The following is a 22594-nucleotide window of genomic DNA, read 5'->3' as shown; positions in this document are numbered from 1 at the left end:
TTTTCTATTTTGTACAGAAAGGTTTACATTAGATTGAAAACCACTGTCTCTAGTTACCTTAAAAATCTGTCCTCCAAAAACCTGTGTTTGGAAAACTTAGTCATCTGTAATAAAGAGCAAGATTCTTTGTCATTTCTTAATTTCAATTTTTAAACTATTTTCATGAGGAATTAATACAGTTAACAATGTTTTATTAACTATCTAATATGTGTTAAATATAGAATTAAATCATAGAAACAAAATAGTGCAATAGATTTTAATTTTTTAGACGAGATACATAATTACAGATGAGACTAATCCAGTTAAGAGAAGGATGTGTAGGTCTCTTTGGGGAAGCTCTAGGGGAAGCAGCCTTGCAGAGGTTAGAACAGATTTCACAAAGGAAGTGATTCATGAGCTATGATTGAGAGACATTAGGGAGAATGAATAAATCATTCCAGACAGAATGAATACCATATGAAAATAAACATAAAGGAAAGAAGGAACATGGCTCCTCAAGGAGCTTGAGTGGTAAGAGGTTGGATAGAGGAGGGAAATTAGAAATGAAAATGTAAGTCACAGCATGAAGGAGCTTGACTGCCTTACCCAAGAGTCTAGAAATAATTTGGAAAACAATGGGGAAACAAAAAGATTTTAAGGAGAAAAGATTACCTGATTAAATTCATATTTTTATAACTTTACTAAGTATGATGGCAAATATTAGAAGAGGAGCAGATAAAGAATTCTGTTTTAGAAATATTCAGGTACGTGGGTAACAGACTTAGGAGTCCTCAGTATTTAAAGTGTGTATGTGTTATATATTATATATTCTACACATTGTGTAGATGCAGCTATAGGAGTGAGTGTATTTACATTTAATGATGAAAGAAGAAAACTGAGAATGGGATATTGGGAAACATCAATATTTAATGGGCGTGTAAGGAAGAGGAGATGTAAATGAAGTAGGAAAGAGAAGTAGGAGATTCATGAGACAGTAGTCTGGTGAGTTGAAATAGTCTAGAGTTGGAATAGTCAAGCAAATAAAAAGCAGCAGAGAAGTCTAGTAAGAAGCCTTAAAATCTCTTATTCTTTTTGACAATCTTTATCATGTTGGACAGGGAATATTAAGTATTTTGAGAAGTTGTGTTACCAGTTGGCACATTTGAATGTTTTATGAAATTTAAATAAACATCTGAAATATATGTATGTGTGTATATATGTAATTTTTTAGTTGTAAGTCACTATCACAAATTACTACATTAGTTATGTAATTTCTTCATTTTTATTTTATTTATTTATTTCAAGCCCTTGTGTCGAGGGCTGACTTTCAATGGATCTCAGTGAGGGAGCTGCTCTGACAGCTAGGAAACCCCAACCCAGGAGGAGCAGGTCATCTACAATGGTCTATCTGGCACCACGTTCCCCAGAGCATGCCCTGTGTGACATTTAGTGAGGGGGCATCCTCCTTTTTGGCCACACCCCATTTCCAGGAAAAGGTGTTCTCTGTACTGGACCCTGGTCCTAGTAATTTTCCCATTTTTAAAATAACTATTTTTAAAGCCTAAATAAAGGTTAGGATAAGAAAGGTCTATATTAGTTGTTTCTTGGTATGCTGACAGGATGAATTTAGGGAAAGCTAAGACCTGTAACTTGTTTCTGAAATATGTCTGCCTTTAAAGATAATATTTCGTAATAGTAACTGAAGAATTAAAATAGTAATAAAAACCATTCTTACTAAACACTCTAGTGGAGGCATATTCTTTATAATGTAAAATAATTTTGCATTTATTCTAAAAAAGGTAGACAAGTGCATAATTGGTGTATTAATGTTAACTATTTGATTTAAAAAAATAAAAATACTGTACCTGTGGCATAGAGAATACTGTTTCAAATGTATTGAATTCATCTTTCTATGTTACCAATTTGCTCATGTATCAAGCAATGAACAACAATTAAAGAAATCAATGAAAGCCATGAAATTATATTTCTTGGAAATGTTTATCTTTTTAAATTAAAAGCCAAGAGTTTATATTGCTAAAGTGTTAAATCTTTGTTAGCTGCAAATTATTTTTTCTTAAGCATTTAAAAAGTTATAACTGAAAGCTTTTATTTTCTGTTCACCTTGACCCAAATTTAAAATTAAATGTGGAATTTCCTCTTGGTTTAGCACCTAATACAATTTTAAAGCTTCAGCAAAAAGAATTAGGCTGTCTAAAGTCATTACAGAGGAAAAATGGGATGGGGGGAACTGAACAGGAGTTCCAGAAAGTGCAACTGATGGTTACATTCTTTAATGGAGTTATAATAGGTCTGTGCATGGAAGTCTGGGTCATTGAACCAAAGTATTTTCTAAACTTAAACAGCCCTTTTAAGCTTTTTGGCTTAACATTATCTGTGTACTTATAATATTTTTAAATTAAAAACTTCATACTATTTGTGTCATTGCACTTTAGGAATGTACTATAGGAATTTAAATGTATATTCAATAAAGAATACATTATTTGAATTCTTGGAGATTAATTGTACTAGAAGTACTTGATTGTTTCTACTTCCTAGTTAAACTAGTAAGTTTTTAAAGTCTTTTTTTTAGCTTAGTTTTCATTTTTTGTTTGTTCACCTAAACTCTTTTGTTATATTTTCTTTTTATTGAGGTAACATTGGTTAATAACCTTACATAAGATTCAGGTGTGCAGCATAATTTGTTATCTATATACACTATAGCATGCTCACCACCAAAAGTCTATTTTCACCACTTAAAAATGTTGAGGGTCCATAATTATATTTAGTACTGAAAGCTGTGCTACTACTTTATATGAATCTAGTTTACTATAAACCAATTAAAAATTTTCCAACTTAAAATATATACTTAATTGAGGTCAGATTTTATGAATGCTGCTATCTTGGTGGTACTATCTTATTTTTGTGGACAAAATAATTAATATTAGAAAATTAATCAGTATAATTTTTCTTCTTTTTTTAAACCCTTGAAATACTCTGATAGGCTACCTTGAAGGGGACATTTTATTAAAACTGGTAATTACATTGTAACTTTACAATGTAACTCAAATGCTTTAATGAAATATAAAATAGAAAAGTAACACATATAAAAAGTTCAGGTAGAATGAACATGGTGAAAAACAACATAATTGCATAAGACAAGATAATGTTATTCCTCTTGTAAGGACTTTAAGTTCTTAAAATAATCTTGATAAAAATTTTAGGTATACAACAGTAAATTTAGTTTTACATTTGTGGTAAAACATTGGCTATAAGGTTATTTTCAAACTATTTTTAAAAGAATGTATGAAAACAAGTAAATTAAAATGTTACTGTTTTCACATGTGTTGGCACTAATAAAGGTAAAAATCTCATAATAAATGTCATTCCAAATCTAAATAGTGCTCTATTAATGAAATTTTGTTAAATGTATGTATTATTAGAATTGCCTTCCCAATTTGCAAATTATCAGGAATGATTTATAGTCTTTCACCACTCTATCATGACATTAAAATGGGAAATGAAATACAGGTACAATTGATTTTCATTCACAGTAGTTATTTTCTATAAAGTCACTGTGAATAACTATTTGGCAAATACTGAACATTGCTTCTAGAGGAAATAGAGTTAAGTTCCTGCAAGCTTCTACTCACAACCCTTTCTTCAACTCATTAGTACATAACCTTGTTTAACCTGTGTGTTTCTGTTGAAAAGCCCCTTATTCAATATGTATTATTGGTTTTATTAACATTGAACTCATGGCCAAAAATGCTGTATGAGGGGGAATCCCAAAAAGCCCAGAATTTATTTATAAAAAATTGTGTATTTATTCTTATATGTTTAAACTTAAGTCACCCTCAAAATACTCTCCATTTGATGCAATACTCCTATTGAGACTTTATTCCACTGCTCAAAAACAGTTTTTGAACTTGTTGATTTTGATGCTTTTTAGTGCTTCTGCAATTTTTTGTTTCACCTTTTCCACATTAGCAAAACGTTTCCATTTGAGGACTTCTTTCACCCAGGGAAACAAAGTCACTCAGGGCTAGATTGGGTGAATAAGGAGGGTTGGGCATGGGGTTGTGACATTTGGGTCAAAAACTGCTGAACACTCAGTATGGTGTGGGCAGGAGCACTTACAAATCCCCCATCATGAAATGGACAAACAGCATTGAAAGAGTCTTCAAAAAAAAAATTTCACTGAAGTTGAATGCAGCCTCTCAACACCACCACCAGTTGGTGCACTGATACAGATGGGTTCCTAGAACACTAACGTAGCAGGGGAAACCTGTACTATAAGGGGCCCATCTGCCCTCCAGAAAATAATTCTGTGTTTTTGGGGTCCCACCTCTAGCTATGCCTAAATAGATCTTATCTATAACACATTTTCTTAGAGGCACCGCAGCCTGTTTGCACTTAAAAGCACTAGACAGGACTTCAGCAGTATGCTAGGGAGCCATTTTGAACAACAAAATTACCAACAAGAAGCACCAAAAAAAAGCAAAATCTATATATAGCAGTGAGTAGACTGTGAAAAGGACACTTAATTACAATATTGAGATCTGAAACAAGAAGGCAGAGCATTGCCTTGTTTGACCTCAGCTGGGAATGTGCACGTTGGGTGACTCAATTTTTACCACAGTCACTCTGCTTATGTTTGCAAAGGACTGCAAAAGCACAGCAAGTGTCGCTTTGGGGATTCAAATAAATTTTATTGAGTAGGTGAATTTGCAAATGTGAAATCTGTGAATATGAAGACCAACTGTGTATAAAATTATCATGGATATATTTTCAACCCTGACCCTTTTTTTCCCTTTTGTTTTTGTGTCTTTGTATCTCTGGGTTGGTTGTAACTTCAGATGGACAGACTATTTGCAGGGGTTCAAAGTTTAATTGCATCTTGATTTCAGGGTACATTTTTGCTTTAAACTTCTCAGTTAATTCTGAGCTCAATGCTCTCTGCTTTGCATTGGATGCAAACACTATTTAATCAAATTTTTACTTTAGGTGGTCATTGTTAGTTACTTGGATTAGGACTAAACAAAGCACTGAACAATTACTTGGTGTACTGAGTGAATAATAAACAGATCATCTAAACACTGTGTCATCTCTTAGCACTTGGCTCCTGAAGAGTTTAGCTTAAACTCTTCTAATTTTTAACATGCTAGCCTTAAGTCATAAGGTGTAATTTTTTTTGTAGTGTTTTTTTAATAATTTTGATATCTACCCTTTTCTGTATATTGATGGCAGAAACTTAGTCTTGGTGTTCAGTAATTCCAAGTTTTTAAACTAATTTGTGATTCCTGCTGTCCCCTCTTCCACCAACTGGACATGACCTCCAATTTCTGAGCTGATTAGGTGGCATTTTGGTCTGGTTACGCATGTGAATATATTGGCAAGCCTGAGATATACATCATTCTCAGCGGGTCTCAGCCAATACCATCCCATACATGGCTGGCATATGCTTAGAAGTCTGCATCACTGTCTGTCCTCAGCTCTGTGGTCCACTGCTTTCTGCAGCAATGTCCCCAGCATCACACCTTGAAAGCCTTTCAGAGTCACTGTCACCCCAGCCATCCTCAACACTGTCCTATGCAAATCTGGGGGCCAGCAGTTTCCTGGACTATCTCAGGCTGTATGTAACAAATCGATTGGTAGCAGTAGTCTTTGTTTTAGAATTTTACTTTTAGTAATAAACAGGCACCATGTATTATACACATCCCTAAATTTTTTTGGAAAGTAATAAAATTTATTACAATACTACACTTATGTTCCATTTATAATAAATATATAGTGTATTACATTTTTGTCCAGTATATCAAATTTTTTAATTGAAATCTTTAGATGATTCTTTTCTGTTCTTCTGGATACACACACACACACACATATAGACATATGTATGTAATTTTAATACTTTTTTATTAAGGTATAGACATAACATAGTTTCAGGTATACAACATAATGATTTGATACTTGTATATATTGAGAAATGATCACCACAGTAAGTGTAGTTAACATTTGTCCCCATATATAGTTACAAAAAAACCCTTTTTTTGTGATGAGTAGTTTTAAGATTGACACTCTCACCAATCCTGCTTTTAATATGTTATAGGGTTTAAGGAATAAACCAAAGAAAACAGCGCATGTGAAACCAGACCTCATAGATGTTGATCTTGTAAGAGGTGAGCCCTAGATAAATAAATGGTTAATGCAATTAGAAATTGACCTTGAAGAAACAATTCAAACGGGTTAAATATATGTTTATAGAAATAAAAGTGACGTGAGCCTAAATGATGCAAGAATAGTTTTAAAAACAGAAGTATTTAAATACCATTGACTAGTCTTTCCTCCCACTGAAGATCATTCCAAGAAATAAGTACAAAAGAAAAGCAGCTTGTGTTTGCTTAGCAAACTATAAGACTTGGTTATAAAAATGAAAGCAGTAACACTTTTTAAAACTTATTTTTAAATTATAATTGACATACAATATTATATTAGTTTAATGTGTTAACGTGGTAATTTAAAATTCCTAACTAGAACTGGCATTTGAATATTGTCTTATATTTATAAAATATGTGGGAGAAATTCTGCTGTTATTTCAGTTAAATTTTTCTTCAAAGTACCTGAGTTAATATGACAGCATGAAGAATGTTTTTTAAGTGTCTGCTACCCAAAGTGGGACATTTCTCATTCATAACATAGTACAAAATAAAATTATACGTTTTATTTTTCTTCAAATGTTGACATTTTTTTCTCTAAGGAAATAAAAGACTAATAAATGTACTCAGTCATTTTATTTTACTTTTCTCAGGCTCTGCATTTGCTAAGGCAAAACCTGAAAGTCCTTGGACTTCTCTGACTAGAAAAGGAATTGTTCGAGTTGTATTTTTTCCCTTTTTCTTCCGGTGGTGGTTACAAGTAACATCTAAAGTCATCTTTTTCTGGCTTCTTGTCCTTTATCTTCTTCAAGGTACAAAATTAAATGATAGAAATGCATTTTGCTTTTATCTTTCAGGTTATTATTTTTTTAGGGTTACCAAGGCTATTATAAAAATATGTAGTACTATTGAATATGAAGATAATTATTGTAATATTTCATTTAATAAGACACACTGACATTAAGAATGTTTGAAAAAACAAAGCAGTTATTTTTCAGTTTAATTTTGTGAAAATTTGAATCTGTGCATGGCTAGGAAAAAATACAAACTGAGAAGATTTTAAAAAATTAGAAAGTCTCTTCAAAATGTATCCCCTCCCCTATATACATACCACACCACTCCTTTTTTTTTTATATAAGTTCATTTTTCCTGCGTCAGCCAGGATTTATTTTTTCTTTTAACCATTGTGATCTGAGACTGCCCTCATTCTGTACTGAAATTCCGTATACCATGAACTGTTGTAAGTGCTTTTCACAGATTATGTAATTCTCACAATATCCCAGTGAGTAGGTACTATTATGCCTAGCTGATAGACATGGGACGCTGAAGAACCTTATGGCCCACAGTCACACAATCACCAAGTGTGGTAGAGTCCAGGTTCTAGTTTAAACCATCTGACTCAGAGCCATATGCTTAACACCTCTGTTACACTGCCTCCCATCTCAGCAGCATTCTAGTGCATGGTCATAGCAGTATACAGTGCATAATATACAGCACTCTAAAGCATTTGGAGTCTTGAAGAGAAAACCACTCACATTCCATCACTCTAACAAAACAGTGATTTTAATTTGGTTGGTGCTCTTTCAGTCTTTTTAATATCTTTTTAAAAAACATTATTTTAATCCTGAATGATTATTTAAATATGTTTTATTAACAAACTCTAAGAAAAAGATAATTTCTTTTAAGTAAATGAAAATAAATTTATAACTACAGACTTTTTGTTTAGGTAAAGTTGTTTCCTTTAAGCCAGGGTACATCTTATATACATAAAAGGGAGTGAACTATGAAGATTTTGGGATTGTTGTTAGAGTGTATGTGTGTTTCTGAATAAAGAAATGATAAAAGTTCATTACAGAAAATTTGGAAAATATAGGAAAAAACCCAAGAAAAAAACTACCTATAATCTTGCATTTCAGTTTACTTTTTAACATTTTTATGTAGTTGAGATTATTCTTTGTAAGCAATTGTATTTTTTTACCTTGTGTCATACCAAGTATCAGAGTCTTTATGAATATAATTTTAAATTATTATTGGAAAATATCCTATCCTACATCAATATTGGACATTGAAGCTTTTTGCTGTCTTTTGCTGTTATAATTGATGCCGAAGTTTGTGAATTATTTTTAATATTTTTAATTTCTTATGATAAATTCCTAGAATGCCTGCAATTAAGTATAATATCATTTCCAAGGATTTTCATGCTGCTTATAACTGCTTTCAAGAACCTGACCTTTTTTCTTGCTAAGCAATACCATTACATTATGTGGTAGTTCTTCTAAATGTATTTTTATCTTAATTTTATTGAGTTACTTTCTTATGTTTCCTTTGCTCCCAAAAATATTTAAGAGAGCTAAGTATAATTATCTTCTAGTGCTTTCTAACTTACCAAAAGGAGCAAACTTTATTCTGAAGCAGTCAGAAAGTGAAGTTTCCTATGAAAATCAGTACCATTGATTGTAACCACTGTACATTATGCTTTTTTAATTGTCACTTTCTAGTTTCCAGTGTAACTAAAAGTTAGTGAAATATTATGTATGAAATCTACTCAGTGGCTTTCCTAAGTTAAATAGGGAACACAGGTTAGAACAGGCATGAAAAGGTATTTGTCAGTTTCAGAACTGAAGTGTAACATTGTGTGTTCGTAAGTTGAATGCTGAACATTCTAGTAAAACTTAAAGAAGTGACTTAATTGCTTCAAGTTACACAGCCAGTGACAAAGTCCTGCTATGACCCTAAGGACCCTCAGTGGTCTGCTAGTACCTTTAGAAACTCCTCTGCCTCCATTTCCATGTATATAAAAGTAGGGTACAGTACTCTTGAGTTATACCTTCATTCTCTATCTAGCCCTTACCTCCCAAAAGGTAGAATCATGAGCAGTTAGATTTGGTTTTATATAGCTCCATATGGTTTTTCTTTTTTTTACTTCAGTTACATGCCTTTTAAGTATCTCAACTTCATATTCTCAGCTATATCCCTACTTTTTGCTTATATCATTTCTTTCCAGATTACCACCAAGAGATCTTATATCTTCTACCTTTTTCTGTCCATTTACCTTTATATTACAAATGCAAACCAGCTGTTTAAGGTCTAAATCATTCCCTAGTTATCAATGATTTCAAGATATAAGGCAAGTTTTTTAGTCAGTCTCTTGTGCCTCTCCCCAACTTCAATCAAACTAAATTAGCTCTTTGCTGCTATTTCTCAAACATTCTGTGCTCCACCCCCCCCCCATATATATACCTTTGGACATGCAAATCATCTTTGCCTGGGTAGCCCTCTTCCCTTTCATTTACCTAGTCAACTCCTATTTGTTCTCTCAGAGTTAAATTAGGCTTCACCTATTACCTTCTTTCAGAATCCTTTTTATAACCTCCCAGTTCAGCTACATGTTTCTCCTGTGTGAGAGGGAACTCCCCCCAAAAAACAGAATTGTCTTTTTGAAGGTGGGCCCCTTGTAGAACAGGCTTCCCTTGCTAGGTGAGTGTTTTAGGAATGCATCTGTATCAATGTACCAGCTGGCAGAGGTGTGAGAGGCTGTGTTCAGCTTCAGTGAATTCTTTTTGAAGACTCTTTCAACGTGTTTGCCCATTTCATGATGGGTGATTTACTAGCACACCTGCCACACCGTGCTGAGTGTTTAGCACTTTATGACCCAAAACATCATGACCCCCATGTACCACCCTATTCACCCAATCTTGTCTTGAGTTACTTTTTTTTGTTTGTTTCCCTGGGTGAAAAAAGTCCTCAAAGGGAAACGTTCTGCTAATGTGGAAGAGGTGAAACAAAAAACAGCAGAAGAATAAAGGGCATCAAAATTGACAAGTTCAAATACTGTTTTGGGGGCAGTGGAAAAAAGTCTCGATAGGTGTGTTACATCAAATAGAATACTTTGAAGGGGATCTATGTTTAAACATGTAAGAATAAATACACAACTTTTTATAAATAAATTTATTTTTATATTTTTGGTCTCCCTTTGTATATTGTGGCATTTATCATAGGTATTCTATTAATCTGCTTGGGCTCCCATAATAAAATACCACAGGCTGGATGGCTTAAATAACAGAAATTTATTTTCTAACAGTCTGGAGGCTGAAAGTCCAAGATTAGGTGCCATCTGGGTTGGGGTCTGGTGAGAACTCTCTTCCTGACTTGTACTTGGTAGCCTTCTCACTGTATCCTCACAGAACCTTTCTTCTATGTGTGAATGGAGAGAGATCTCTGGTATCTCTTCCTCTTCTAAGGATATCAGTCATATTGGATTAAGGCCCCACTCTTATGACTTCATTCAATCTTTTATTATATCTTATGGGTCCTGTCTGTAAATATAGTCACATTGAGGGGTTAGGGCTTCAACATACGAATTATGAGGCTGGGTACACAATTCCGTACATTATAGGATGTCGGGGGGCTTTAACTCAGCCCCCCGGTTCCACCACGGATGAAGAAAAAGACTACCAAGACATGATCTGCTTGGGGAGGAAAGGTGGCTGTTTCTCTCAAGGGGAGAAGGGCCCAGAGCCTCTCTCTCCAGGGGCTTTTATTAGGTTCATTTGCATAGGAATACGGATAAAGCTCATCAATCATTGTCAGCCAGTAAGGGTTAAACAATACATGATTTACAGAGAACTTTGAGGGCTTATTCTGAGTTACAGCCAATTAGTTAGAGGTCCATAAAACTTTAGGCTCCAGACTCATCTTAGGTCTGGACCCTTATCTCTTAAACTGAGGGTACAAATTAAGTAGGTTTCACAGGAATGTATGTATTTTTCTTAGGCCTGATTCCCCAGGGAATCCGCCCCTCCCAGTATAGGACTGCACTGCCCTCTGTTATTGCTTCAGGCTTAAGTCAGGCAAGGGAAGTAAGGCAGCCAAGAGATTAGGAGACTTCTTGCAGACAGAATGAGGACTCAGGCTATTTCAAAGCCGAGGGGCGAGGGTCCATCACCCCCTTTTTCCACAGCCCCCTGAGTCCTTCCCCGCGGGCCTCTTCCGTGACCAGAGCCTGTCTTAGGTTGATCCTCCCTTGAGGATTCTTACCCGTCATTGGCTAACTGGCCAAGCTCAGGGCCAAGCAGGGTGAAGTGGGCAGAGGTGGTACACCTACCACGGAGACAAGCTTTGTCTCCTTAGTGGCTTATGGTCCCAACTCTGACTCAGCCTTAACCATGAGGGGTTATAGCCTCTGAAACCAGGCAGGGCGGTTCCCAGCAATAGGTGTTTTAATTTTTCTTTATATGTCCACCTTTTTTCCTCTAAAGTGGAGAGGGACAGGAAACATAGACTGTGTTTACTTGTCTTTCTACTCCTAATACCTAACACCAGTCACTAAATCCTAAAAATTAACATACCTAAAAATTGAACTTCAGAAATTTTATATTCCTGATGATTGTAGAGTTCTGCTTGGCCAGTATATGAAGCTCTGCCTGGAACTGCTTGTGCCCCAAAAAGAACATTTTGTTTTAGTTGACCTCTTGGAGAAATCTCTAGATGTACTGTTTAGCAGAAATCTTCAACACTACTATCTAGTTCACAGGACTTCATTAAATGATCAAAAAGTATAACAGAAGTGAATGTTTTCTTCTTATATTTCCTAATCCTTTACTCAAGGAAGAACAAAAGGGATGGGGTGATACCAGGACCATCTGCTCAAGAACTGAGGCCATGGAGGGGAAATGGCTACTTTGAGGGACATAGCCAGAAGGAAGAAGGAAAAAGGGAGGAATGAAGCAGCTTCCTTCTCCCCTTTTCTAATGCTTTTCATTGGCAGAATTTCACAGAATATAACAACTTTCTGTTGAGACAGAAAATACAGTTTTTAGGTTCCCAGCCATAGCACTACAGAAAATGGTGGTCAAAAGGCTGAAAGATAAATAACCAGCAAAAAGTATATCAAATCTGAAGTTCTTTAAGATGTTGGTCTTTGTGCCTAAAATTTTGAACCTCTTTTCAAAAAATAGCATTTGCATCCCCTTCCTTTTTAAAGATAGTTAATAATAGCTAATGGTACTATTTATCAGTGTTAAGTACACATTTACTGTATGTAAGGAACTTTTCAAAGTGGTTACATATGTGTGTTACTCCACTTGAAACCTGTGTAGCTATATACTATTTTTGTACAGAGGAATAAACCAGGGCTCAAGAAAGTTAAGGAACTGGATAAAGGTCACATTACAATTCATAATAACAACAAAAACTCTATATTTTTCCAGATTCCAGACTCTATTATAAAACTACTAGAGAACATGAGTTAAATTCCAGGGTAATTCATAAAAATGTTTGGCATTTAAAAAAATTTAAGTGTTTTTTTTTTTCTTTTTAAAGAATCTTATTACTCAGGAGAACATAAGGCTGAAATTTGTTTTATGATAATTCTTAAACATCTTAGAAGATAAAGTGGTGTTTTAAGCTTAAATCTTGGTATGCTAGACCAGGATTCTTTCAGTTGCAGGTGGCAGAAGCCAAATGTAAACTAGCTTTTGCAAAAAGTTTTTTATTGTCTTTACTGTTATCATAAAAGTTTTCCAAAAACCTCCAGGAAACTAGATAGACTTGTGCAATAACTGGAGTGGCCATATGTTCCAAGTTGTCTGGGAGTATCTAACTACCCAAGTTTACTTGTGTTGTCCTCATGTTTTTAACAGCTCTCATCTCACTTTCACAAGAGTCTTGATTTAAATGATAAGTTACATAGTCACCCTAAATACCCATATGCCCATCTCTTGATTTAATATAATTATTAACATTTTGGCATATTTACTTAATCTCTTGTTAGAGTAAATTGTGTACATCGTGACATTTTACTCTCGAATGCATCAATATGAACCTCTTCAAAATATTAAACAATCACATTCCAATGACCTTACCTTACAAAATGAACAGAAGTCTCCTAATACTTGCCCTGGCCAGGTGGCTCAGTTGGTTGGAGCATCATCCCGTACACCATAACATTTTCAGGTTTAATTTCTGGTCAGGACACTATATGGGAGACAACCAGTCAATGCTTCTCTCTCTCCACCCACCCCCTCTTTGCCGTCTTCCCCCTCCCTCTCTCTCTACAATCAATAAACGTATCCTCAGATGAGGATTAGAAAAATTATTTTCAAAAAATAAAAAGAAATCTAATACTCAAATTCTTCAATTGCCTCAAAACCAAATTAGGTATTCCTAGGCTCTTGATTCAAGCAATAGAGGCTTAGATGATATCTTCACTTTTTATGCTGTTTATGCTGTTTTTCTTATGCCGGTCTCATCCTTAGGGAGGCTTTTTTTGAGTGATGGCTGTGGTGCCCCTGGCAATTTCTTATATTTATAGTCCTTAGTGTTTGATTTAGGAGAAAAGCCTTCAAGTACCTCTATTTCTCCCTGTGAGAGATTCTGATTGGCCCTGCTTGGGTCACATGCCTATCTTTTTATTAATTACTATTCCCAGAGTTAAAACTCTGGCAACCGTAGAGTACAGGTCTATCCCTGAGATGGCAGAAATAAGACCATTTGACAAATAAAGGAAGCAGATCCCCAAAAGGTAAAGAGAGTTTATGTCTACAAACTGAGCGATGCCGAGCAGGCTAAAACAAGATTTCTTCTTCATGTGTCAATGGTTAGCATTAATGGCTTTTTAGGGATTTCCCTGAGAAATACACTCAAATAAATTTGTGCTGTTAATTCTGAGCAGATAGACCTCTATTGAAAAGAAGCTCTTTACAGCCTTATTATACCCTTATCATAGACCTTCGTGTTTGTTAATCAAAGAAATAAGTGCACTTGAGATTAGTGTGGTTCTATTGGCTGTCTGGGATCTTACCAGGAATGGCCTTAGATTCATATGTGTCTGTAGTATTAAAGTGTGTACTTTAGAGACTATGTTCATTGTTATCTTGATCTAAGAGTTTATTACTGCCAGTGTGAAAGAGCTTGCCTGGGAAAACATTTAAACTTATTCAAATTTAGAAAAATAATCTGTTAGGAAGCAATATTAAAACAATTTTTAAAGTTTAAAAGAAGTGACTATCAGGTCTATAACATATTTTCTTCCCCTTTTTGTAGTTGCTGCAATAGTATTGTTCTGTTCCGCTTCTAGCCCACATAACATACCTCTGACAGAAGTGATTGGGCCAATATGGCTGATGCTGCTCCTGGGAACTGTGCACTGCCAGATTGTTTCAACAAGGACACCCAAGCCTCCTCTAAGTACAGGCGGTAAAAGAAGAAGGTACTGAATAAACTTTTTTGTAGATTTCTGTAATTTGAATCTAGAATTGTTCTTGACTTGAATAAAATGTTACCTTGTAAAGTTACTGTTTCAAATAAAACAGTGACCTTCAGAATCAAATACTAAATATGATTTTGTTTATATATTTGTTTCAAGGTCATTTTGAAACCACATACCTGTTTTTATTTTTATTTTCTTTCTTGAAGCTAATTTCTAGGCACCTAATAGTGAAGCAGGGAATATATTGGACTGGTCAAAAAGTTTGTTTGTTTTTTTCTGTAAGATGGCTCCAGTGGCACTTAGTTTGTCTTTAACTTCATTCGAAACAATTTTGTTAGTTTGTATTGTGACAACTGTCATACCAGCGAGCATTTAAAAAAAACTTACCAAAATTAGTGAATTTTTGTGTAGCCATTTTAATGTTGAAGATGGAAGAAAATACACAACATTTTTGGCATATTATGCTTTATTATCTCAAGAAAGATAAAAACACAACTGAAACACACAAAAAAGATTCGTGCAGTGTATGGAAAGGTGCTGTGACTGATCGAATGTGTCAAAAGTGATTTGTGAAGCTTCCTGCTGGAGATTTCTTGATCAGTGATGCTCCACAGTCCCATAGAGCAGTTGAAGTTGATAGTGAAAATCGAGACATTGAGAACAATCAACATTACACCACAGTGGAGATAGCTGACATACTCAAACTATCCAAATCAATAAAGTTATTGGTAAAAATGAAAAATACGTCTTTTATTTTATGGAAAAAACTAAATGGGCTTTTTGGCCAACCCAGTATGTTAGTTGGAGTTAGTAATATCCACTATTTAAAAACTTTTGTACTTATATGATGATTTGGCAAAAACAAGAGACAAGAAAAAAATTAGCCAAATTCTATTTATTAAATGCTATTTGAAGCTGTTTAACATTGTCTCTAGATTAAGTAAACATAGCAAGTCTCACTGGCCACTCAATACAATGGAGTTCTGTTTTAAAGGTCTTTTAGAGCAATTTCTCTTTTTTATTTTTATCTATTGTTTTAATCCTCACATGAGGATATGTTTGTTGATTTTAGAGAGAGAGGAAGGGAGGAGAGAGAAACATTAATGTGAGAGAGAAGCATTGATTGCTTGCCTCCCGTATGTACCCCGGCTGGGGAGTGAACCAATAATCTAGGTATGTTCCCTGACTGGGAATTGAACCTGCAACTTTTTTGGTGTATGGGCCGATGCTCCAACCAAATTAGCTATGCAGCCAGGGCTGGAATAATTCCTCTTTGGAATATTGTTACTAAAAGATTGTGGCATTTGCAGTTTGGGGATGTTGAGATTTAAGCCCTTTTCATTTTGAAAATATAAATAGATAAATAACATTGCTGATCAGTTAGATTACAGTTCTCTTTGATTTAAAATTTTTCTTTCTTTATCTGCAGATAGTGGCATTTAAATAGGGAAGTAATGTAATCCTTACTACCTAATATCCACTGACCGTCAGTATAAGCAAGGGATAATACCTTAACATTTATAGAACTTGGTCTTGAATATGTACTTTATCCAGTAAATCTAAATTTTATCATGTAGTAAAGTTCCTATGTATATGTTTACCAAAATTTTGAACATACTACCACGAAGGTGATTTAAAAAATTTTAAAGCTACCTTCTGTTCTTAATCTCTTTTGTTAAAGGAAATTAAGAAAAGCAGCCCATTTGGAAGTACATAGGGAAGGTGATGGTTCTAGTACCACAGATAATTCACAGGAGGGAGCAGTCCAGAGCTACGGTACAAGCACCTCATACACCGTTGGCGCAGTCTTCAGAGATCTCTGGCATGCTGCTTTCTTTTTATCAGGGTTCGTATTTATTTAAGGCTTTATATTGGCATAGAGATGCACTATCTATCCCTTTTTTGGCACTTTATTGTTGGGTAATGAATATTAATGACTTTACATATGACAGCCCTATTACAGATTTTGTTTTGATAAATTATATTACTGTAGATTATAGAAAAATAAACGATATGTGTAGACATATTTATATGAGAGTGAATATATACCATCAAAATATATTTAGTTGGGTTTCTTGATTTTGGTTTCTTTTGTGATTTTGCAAGTCCTATTTTACTTCTGTTAAATTGGTTACTTTATCTTTATGAGCAGTACAGATCAAATTGGCTTTACTAGTATGTCATGAGAGTTGTATGATTTTTAAATTTAATTCCTGTCTCAATTATCTAAAATTATCTGATATAAAACATAGGCATTTTTATTTAAAAGAATAAAATAAAATACATTATTGGATGAAATTCTGTTGTTATATATTGGGCTTTTTCTATAGTTTGTACCACAATAAGTATTTAAAATGCCAAGTAAGGAAATGCAATGATAGCAAGCTTCAACAGTAAATTAAAACTAACTCAATCTTGTATAATTATTTTGAATAGTTAATTTAAAACACTTAAGGGTTATATTACTAGTGTACATATATATAATGAATTTGAAAAAAGTTAAAAAGCGATTATCAAAATACTGAGTATAACTGATAAAAGTTGCTAAATTAATGAATGCATCTACATTGTATGTAGAATGCATCTACATTGTATATCTCTTCAGTGTAATGCCTATTTCAGAATTCAGATATATCTTAAGTTTTCTTTCATATCTTTTAAGATTCATTTGACCATCACAATATTATTCATAAACAGACAGTGAATAAGAATTATGCTCTTTTTTTAGTAGAAAAAGTAACATATTCAGGGGTGTCAAACTCATTTTCACCGGGGGCCACATCAGCCTCACAGTTGCCTTCAAAGGGCCGAATGTCATTTTAGGACTGTATAAGTGTAACTCCTCCTTAACTAGGGGAAAGGAGCTCAGTGCTGCTGCCAGGTAGAAACAAGGTGCAGGGCTGGATAAAACAAGGTGAAGGACTGGATTTGGCCCGTGGGCCTTATGTTTGCCACCTGTGATATAAGTTGACTTGGTGCTTAAGACAGAGAAATCAAAATAAAACCAGGTCAACATATTAACTTATATACTCTCTGACCTACTTTAAAGATTTCTGTCCCATTTAATCTCCATATTTACTGTTTTTAACACTAAAGGTAAAGTTAAAGATTAAATAAATTGATCTTCACACAATGCAGTCCACTGTATAAGATAAAATGGCATATTATCCCACTAGAAATGTTTGGTATAAGGATTAAAATTTCATTTGTAGTGAGTTTAGTTTAAATAGTTCAGTCATTTAAGCTATAAGCTGGGTGAAACTCTGTTGCCTATTTGCCACAGACAAGGATGAAGGCCACATAAATGCCACATAAATATCCCAGATTTTTAATGATTATTTTATGACCACTAGATTATTTCATTAAATTTGCTAAAGTCACTTATTTTAGAGTTGGACTGGTCCTAGAAAGATTACAGGTATCATAAATAAACCTGATTTGTCACATACCTCTCAAACTATATTTTGTAGAGGATACTAGGGACCCAAGGGTCTTTGAAGGGCTATGTTAGCATGTAGTCAAGGTGTACGATAGCTCCAGATAGCAGTGATGGTAATATGTAGGCTCCTGTTGTCTTTTTCTTATATCTGAAATTGTATGCATTCTGGTTCTGTAACCTCCCCTTCCCCTTGATGTCTGTCTTACCTTGTTGAAATGAAAGCAGAACTAGAAATACCATACTATGTTCTAGAACAAGAGTTATTTTCTACTGTTAAGTAGCAACTCTGTAATGTGCTTTAATACTGAAAGGATGATCTTCATTTGGATCTGTTTATATACTGCATATTTTTGAGAACACCAACAAATAGTTCCGGCTTTTTAAAAAAAATTTATTGATTGATTTTAGAGAGACTGAAACAGATCTATTTGTTATTCTGCTTAATTATGGATTCATTGGTTGATTCTTTGTTTTTGTTTTTGTTTCGTTTTTTGAGATTTATTTGTTTTATTTTTAGACAGAGGGGAAGAGAGGGACAGAAACATCAATGTGTGGTTGCCTCTCATGTGCTGCTTACTGGAGACCCAGCAGGGGACTGGCCCACAACCCAGGCATGTGGCCTGACTGGGAATCCAACCGGGGACCCTTTGGTTCACAGGCTGGCACTCAATCCACTGAGCCACACCACCTGGGGCCTACTTCCACCTTTTTTTTCCCCCCCATGGCAGTATAGAGTACCATGAGTGTTTTTGATGACGTGACTAGGTTTTTGATATAGAAACACACTGGCTTTCATGTTTGGTACAGATTTGAGATTTTATGACTTAGTAAGCTCTTTAAAAGTTGTGTTAACTTTTTGGTTGAAGTTTTTAATGTGAAAACCATCTAGTTTTATGATTTATTTATGGTGTAGATTGTATATTTGTTTGCGTTTTTTCAGAAAAGACTAAGATCGTCATTTATCTCACAAAGGAAGTAAGGTAATTGTATATGTATATTTCTAAAGGTCCTTTCTTCCTAAGGGTATTTTTGACATAGTGCTATCCCTCCTGAATGTCAAATATAATATTTTAAAGAAAATTCTACACAGGTCTTGCCATCCAAAGATTAAAGTGGTAGTCTAGTTATAAAACTGTAAACCTTGACCATGGCCATGAAATTGCACATTGTTTCTTTGCAAATGCTTTTTTGTTCAAAATCCAGTGCAGGGAATACTGTTTCTGCCATGAATAAATAAAATTAGTATGGACTTGTATGTCTCCTGTTTTCAAGATACTACTGCTAACCTCACAGCCCTAATGCCTGTGATTCATGGTGTTTGGGTTGACTTAAGAAAATATTGTCAACTCTGGTTTTATTAAGTGAAAGTATTTAATATATGCATTAAGGATAGCTATAGATAGGTAGATATTTTCTAGATAGTACTAAAAAGTACCTTTTCTTTCTATACCTTAGTACTTTAATTCATAATACCAGCTTCTTTCTACCTTTTTATTTTTGGTAGGGAATGATGATTTAGATGTGTATGTGTTTATTTTAAAATTGAAATTGCTTCAGTTTATTTTTGTGCATATTTTAAAGTTCACTTAAATAGAAGTAGCTTCCCTTTAGAAAATAAGTCTCTTTAGAACTTTACAATATCTATTTTTTTAATTTCTCACTCCCCCACCTTTCCCTAACTTTTTTACTTCCTAGAACAAGGAAATGGGAAGAATTACTTAAACATCTGAGCCTTGATAGCCTGTGTTCCTTTTGATAACTTAATATGCTGTGAAGTTTTAATTTTCAGCTGTTAATTTCAGTATGAATGATGTAGTACAGTCAGTGGTAAAACTAAACTTCACCTGTAGAGGTCTCAATTTTTCACTCTCTTCATCTGCGTTAAGTGGAATTTAGCTCTCCTATGGTTTCTGCATTCAGCATTTCCTCTAAACTCACATGCAGAGAATACCCTAAACAGGGTACAAATCAGTTTGTACTTTTTAAAACAAGTTTTGTGTTTTTCACATTTTTGAAGACTATAGGGCTTCACTTTCAAGAAATCCCTTAATTTGGGTTTGTGCCAGTGGTGTTCTAGATCTGACTCCAAGTGACTTATGAGAGTTGAATACTTGTATCTCTCACTATTTCCGTGTTTAGTGCTGTCAGTTGATACTTGAAATTGGTCATGGGGGGATTATTTACACCATGGAAGTCAAGAAACATTACAAATAAGAGCTTTTTAGCCCTGGAGAGCTGGTCGTTCAACATTTAGCAACACACTACTGGGTTAATAGTGTGATATTTCTTCATGATTAAACCCAAGTTATGCATTTTGGGCAGGAATGTCATAGATGTGATAATTTGTTCTTCCCATTGTATCCTGTCAGGTGGCAAACAATGTAGGCTTGTTTCCTTAGTAGTGATATTTACATTAATCACTTGATTAAGATACTGTCTGCCTCTGCCAGATTTCTTCACTGTAAATTTATTTATTTATTTTCTTTATAATCAATGAATGTCTTGTGTGGGGATACAAAAATATTGTAAAAATAACTCAATTCTCATCATATCTTTACCTTCTAGTTTTAGCACCCATTGAAGATTCTTGCCTGAATTATTATTTTGAGGGGGGAGATTTTTTCTTTATTGTTGACACTATTACAAATGTCCCCATTTCCCACAACTTTACCCACCTCCACCCAGCCCTAGCTCCCCATTTCTCTGGCCATCACCACACTGTTGTCTGTGTCCAGAAAGTATCCAGCCATGTACTATGAAAAATAGAGACACTTATTGAAGAAGATACATGATACAAGAAACATTATAGATGTTACTCCTCAGTTCCCTTCAAAGAAGGCACCTTGAGACCTCACATAGTTCTCCCAATTGCCATCAGCTGCCCTCGTATTTTCCTGAATCTCATCAACAGTCTGAAATCTCTTCCCTTTCAAAGGTGATTTTAGTTTTGGGAAAACCTGGAAGTCACAGAGCCTCATAGCTAGGCTGTACGGGGGCTGAATCACCTGGGTGATTTGATGTTTCACCAAAAAACTGCACAAGACGTGATGCGTGAGCGGGTACATTGTCATAATGATGCTGCCAATTACCAGTTGCCCATAGCTTCGGCCTTCTGAATCATCTGAATAGTTTCCACAGAGGAATGTTCAAGCTTAATGTAAAATTTGATGTAGATTCATTGCTCTTCTTGCTCAGTCATTTGGAATGCGGCAGCCACATAGTATACACATGCTCACACAACAGCCCCATTGACTAGTATAATAAAGTCATCATTCTTCAAGCATGTGCATTCCAGTCCACTCTCCTTGGCTGCCAGGGTTCATGTCACACAAACCATTCTCATTATATTAACAATGGCTGGACTTTTTTTGGACAGACCTCATACATTCTTTGGCCAATCCCTTCACCTAGTTTCATTTAGTCTTGTCTGAATTATTATAAATTACCAAATGGTGATTTTTCTAACTCCATCATTCCTTCTACATTTATTGTCATTCTACTTTAAGGAATGATTTTCTCTTTATTTACTCATGGATTTCTATTTTATTTAATTTGTTACTGTCATTTGATGATCAGATTGTCCTAAATTTGGCCATCGGAGCCCTTTGAGCAGTTTCTTTGCCTTTTTGACATGTCTCTATCACTCTTTGAGGACTTCCTTATTTTCTGACACATCAGAATGTTTCATGTTCAACTTGTACTTGCATTGCCTCAGCCCTAGAACCAGCCATTTCTTTAAGGGGAATGGTATATAGAAACCAAGATTTGAGTACTAGATGTGCTCATGACTATTGGGGTGTTGCTACGCACAGGCCTTCTTCAGTGAGTAGAGCTAGAAAATGTGAGTGTGTGTTTATACCTTTACATTCATATTTATTTCTATATCTAGATATATTATTAGTTTGGCCAAAAAGTTCATTCAGTTTTTTCCATACAATGGCTCTAATAGTGCTAAGTTGTCTTTAACTTTATTCGAAACAATTTTGTTAGATTGTATCGTGACAGCTGTCATATTAGTGTGCATGTAAAAAAACATCAAAATTGATAAATTTTTGTGCAGCCATTTTAATATTGAAGATGGAATAAAATATGCAACATTTTTAGCATATTATGCTTTGTTATTTCAAGAAAGATAAAAACACAACTGAAACACAAAAAAAGATTTGTGCAATATATGGAGAAGGTGTTGTGACTCATCAAACGTGTCAAAAGTGTTTGTGAAGTTTCTTGGTACTCTTGCCATTTTGGCCAAATAATCCTTTGCTGTGGGGCTGTCTTATGGATTGAAAGATGTTTAGGAACACTCCTGACCTCTACCACTAGAAGCCAATAGTGGGTGATAGTTGACATATTCAAAATATCTAAATCAATAAAGTTATTGGTGAAAATGAAAAATGCACCTTTTATTTTATGGAATAAACTAACTGGACTTTTTGGCCAACCTAATATAAAACATGAAATTGCAGTGATAGCTCCAATTCAAATACAATACCACAAGAGTACATTTCATCTTTTCTTCACTTTTATATTTTTGTTCTCTATCACTGAAAAATCAATTTCATTGTCCTCAGTATACTTACTTATTCAAGTAATCCTCATTGTGTAGCCCATCTCCCAATCCTTCGGGGCTGCACCTGGCACCCTGCCCTAAAATTGTCTTCAAATGGGCTGCCCCTGTTGTCCCACTCCAGTGATACTCTTGTAATTGCCATAATTACCAATCACTGCCAAGCTGCATGATTTATATTTTGATTACTTTGTAAATTCTGAGAGTGGCACTTACATTTATTATTTTCTTCTTCATTTCAGCTT

At 34.6% G+C, this 22594-nt stretch overlaps 1 protein-coding gene across 6 annotated transcripts in view; it reads left to right on the top strand.

Annotated features, from left to right (window-relative positions):
• Positions 1-22594, top strand: part of PHTF2 (putative homeodomain transcription factor 2) — a 130405-nt gene that overhangs the window by 70679 nt on the left and 37132 nt on the right. For 3 of the 6 annotated variants that reach the window (XM_045194006.3, XM_024558998.4, XM_053926601.1), the window contains exons 4-7: positions 6089-6158; positions 6788-6946; positions 14178-14343; positions 16025-16189. In XM_045194006.3, the coding sequence (XP_045049941.2) occupies positions 6089-6158; positions 6788-6946; positions 14178-14343; positions 16025-16189 (560 nt within the window). The remainder of the gene's footprint in view (positions 1-6088; positions 6159-6787; positions 6947-14177; positions 14344-16024; positions 16190-22594) is intronic. The other 3 variants (XM_045193997.2, XM_045194011.2, XM_071221678.1) reach the window with 3 other exon arrangements.

Source organism: Desmodus rotundus, chromosome 6, assembly GCF_022682495.2.
Source record: "Desmodus rotundus isolate HL8 chromosome 6, HLdesRot8A.1, whole genome shotgun sequence".
Classification (NCBI taxonomy): domain Eukaryota; kingdom Metazoa; phylum Chordata; class Mammalia; order Chiroptera; family Phyllostomidae; genus Desmodus; species Desmodus rotundus.
The sequence above is the reverse complement of the archived record's forward strand: the minus strand, read 5'-3'. Positions and strand labels throughout refer to the sequence as shown.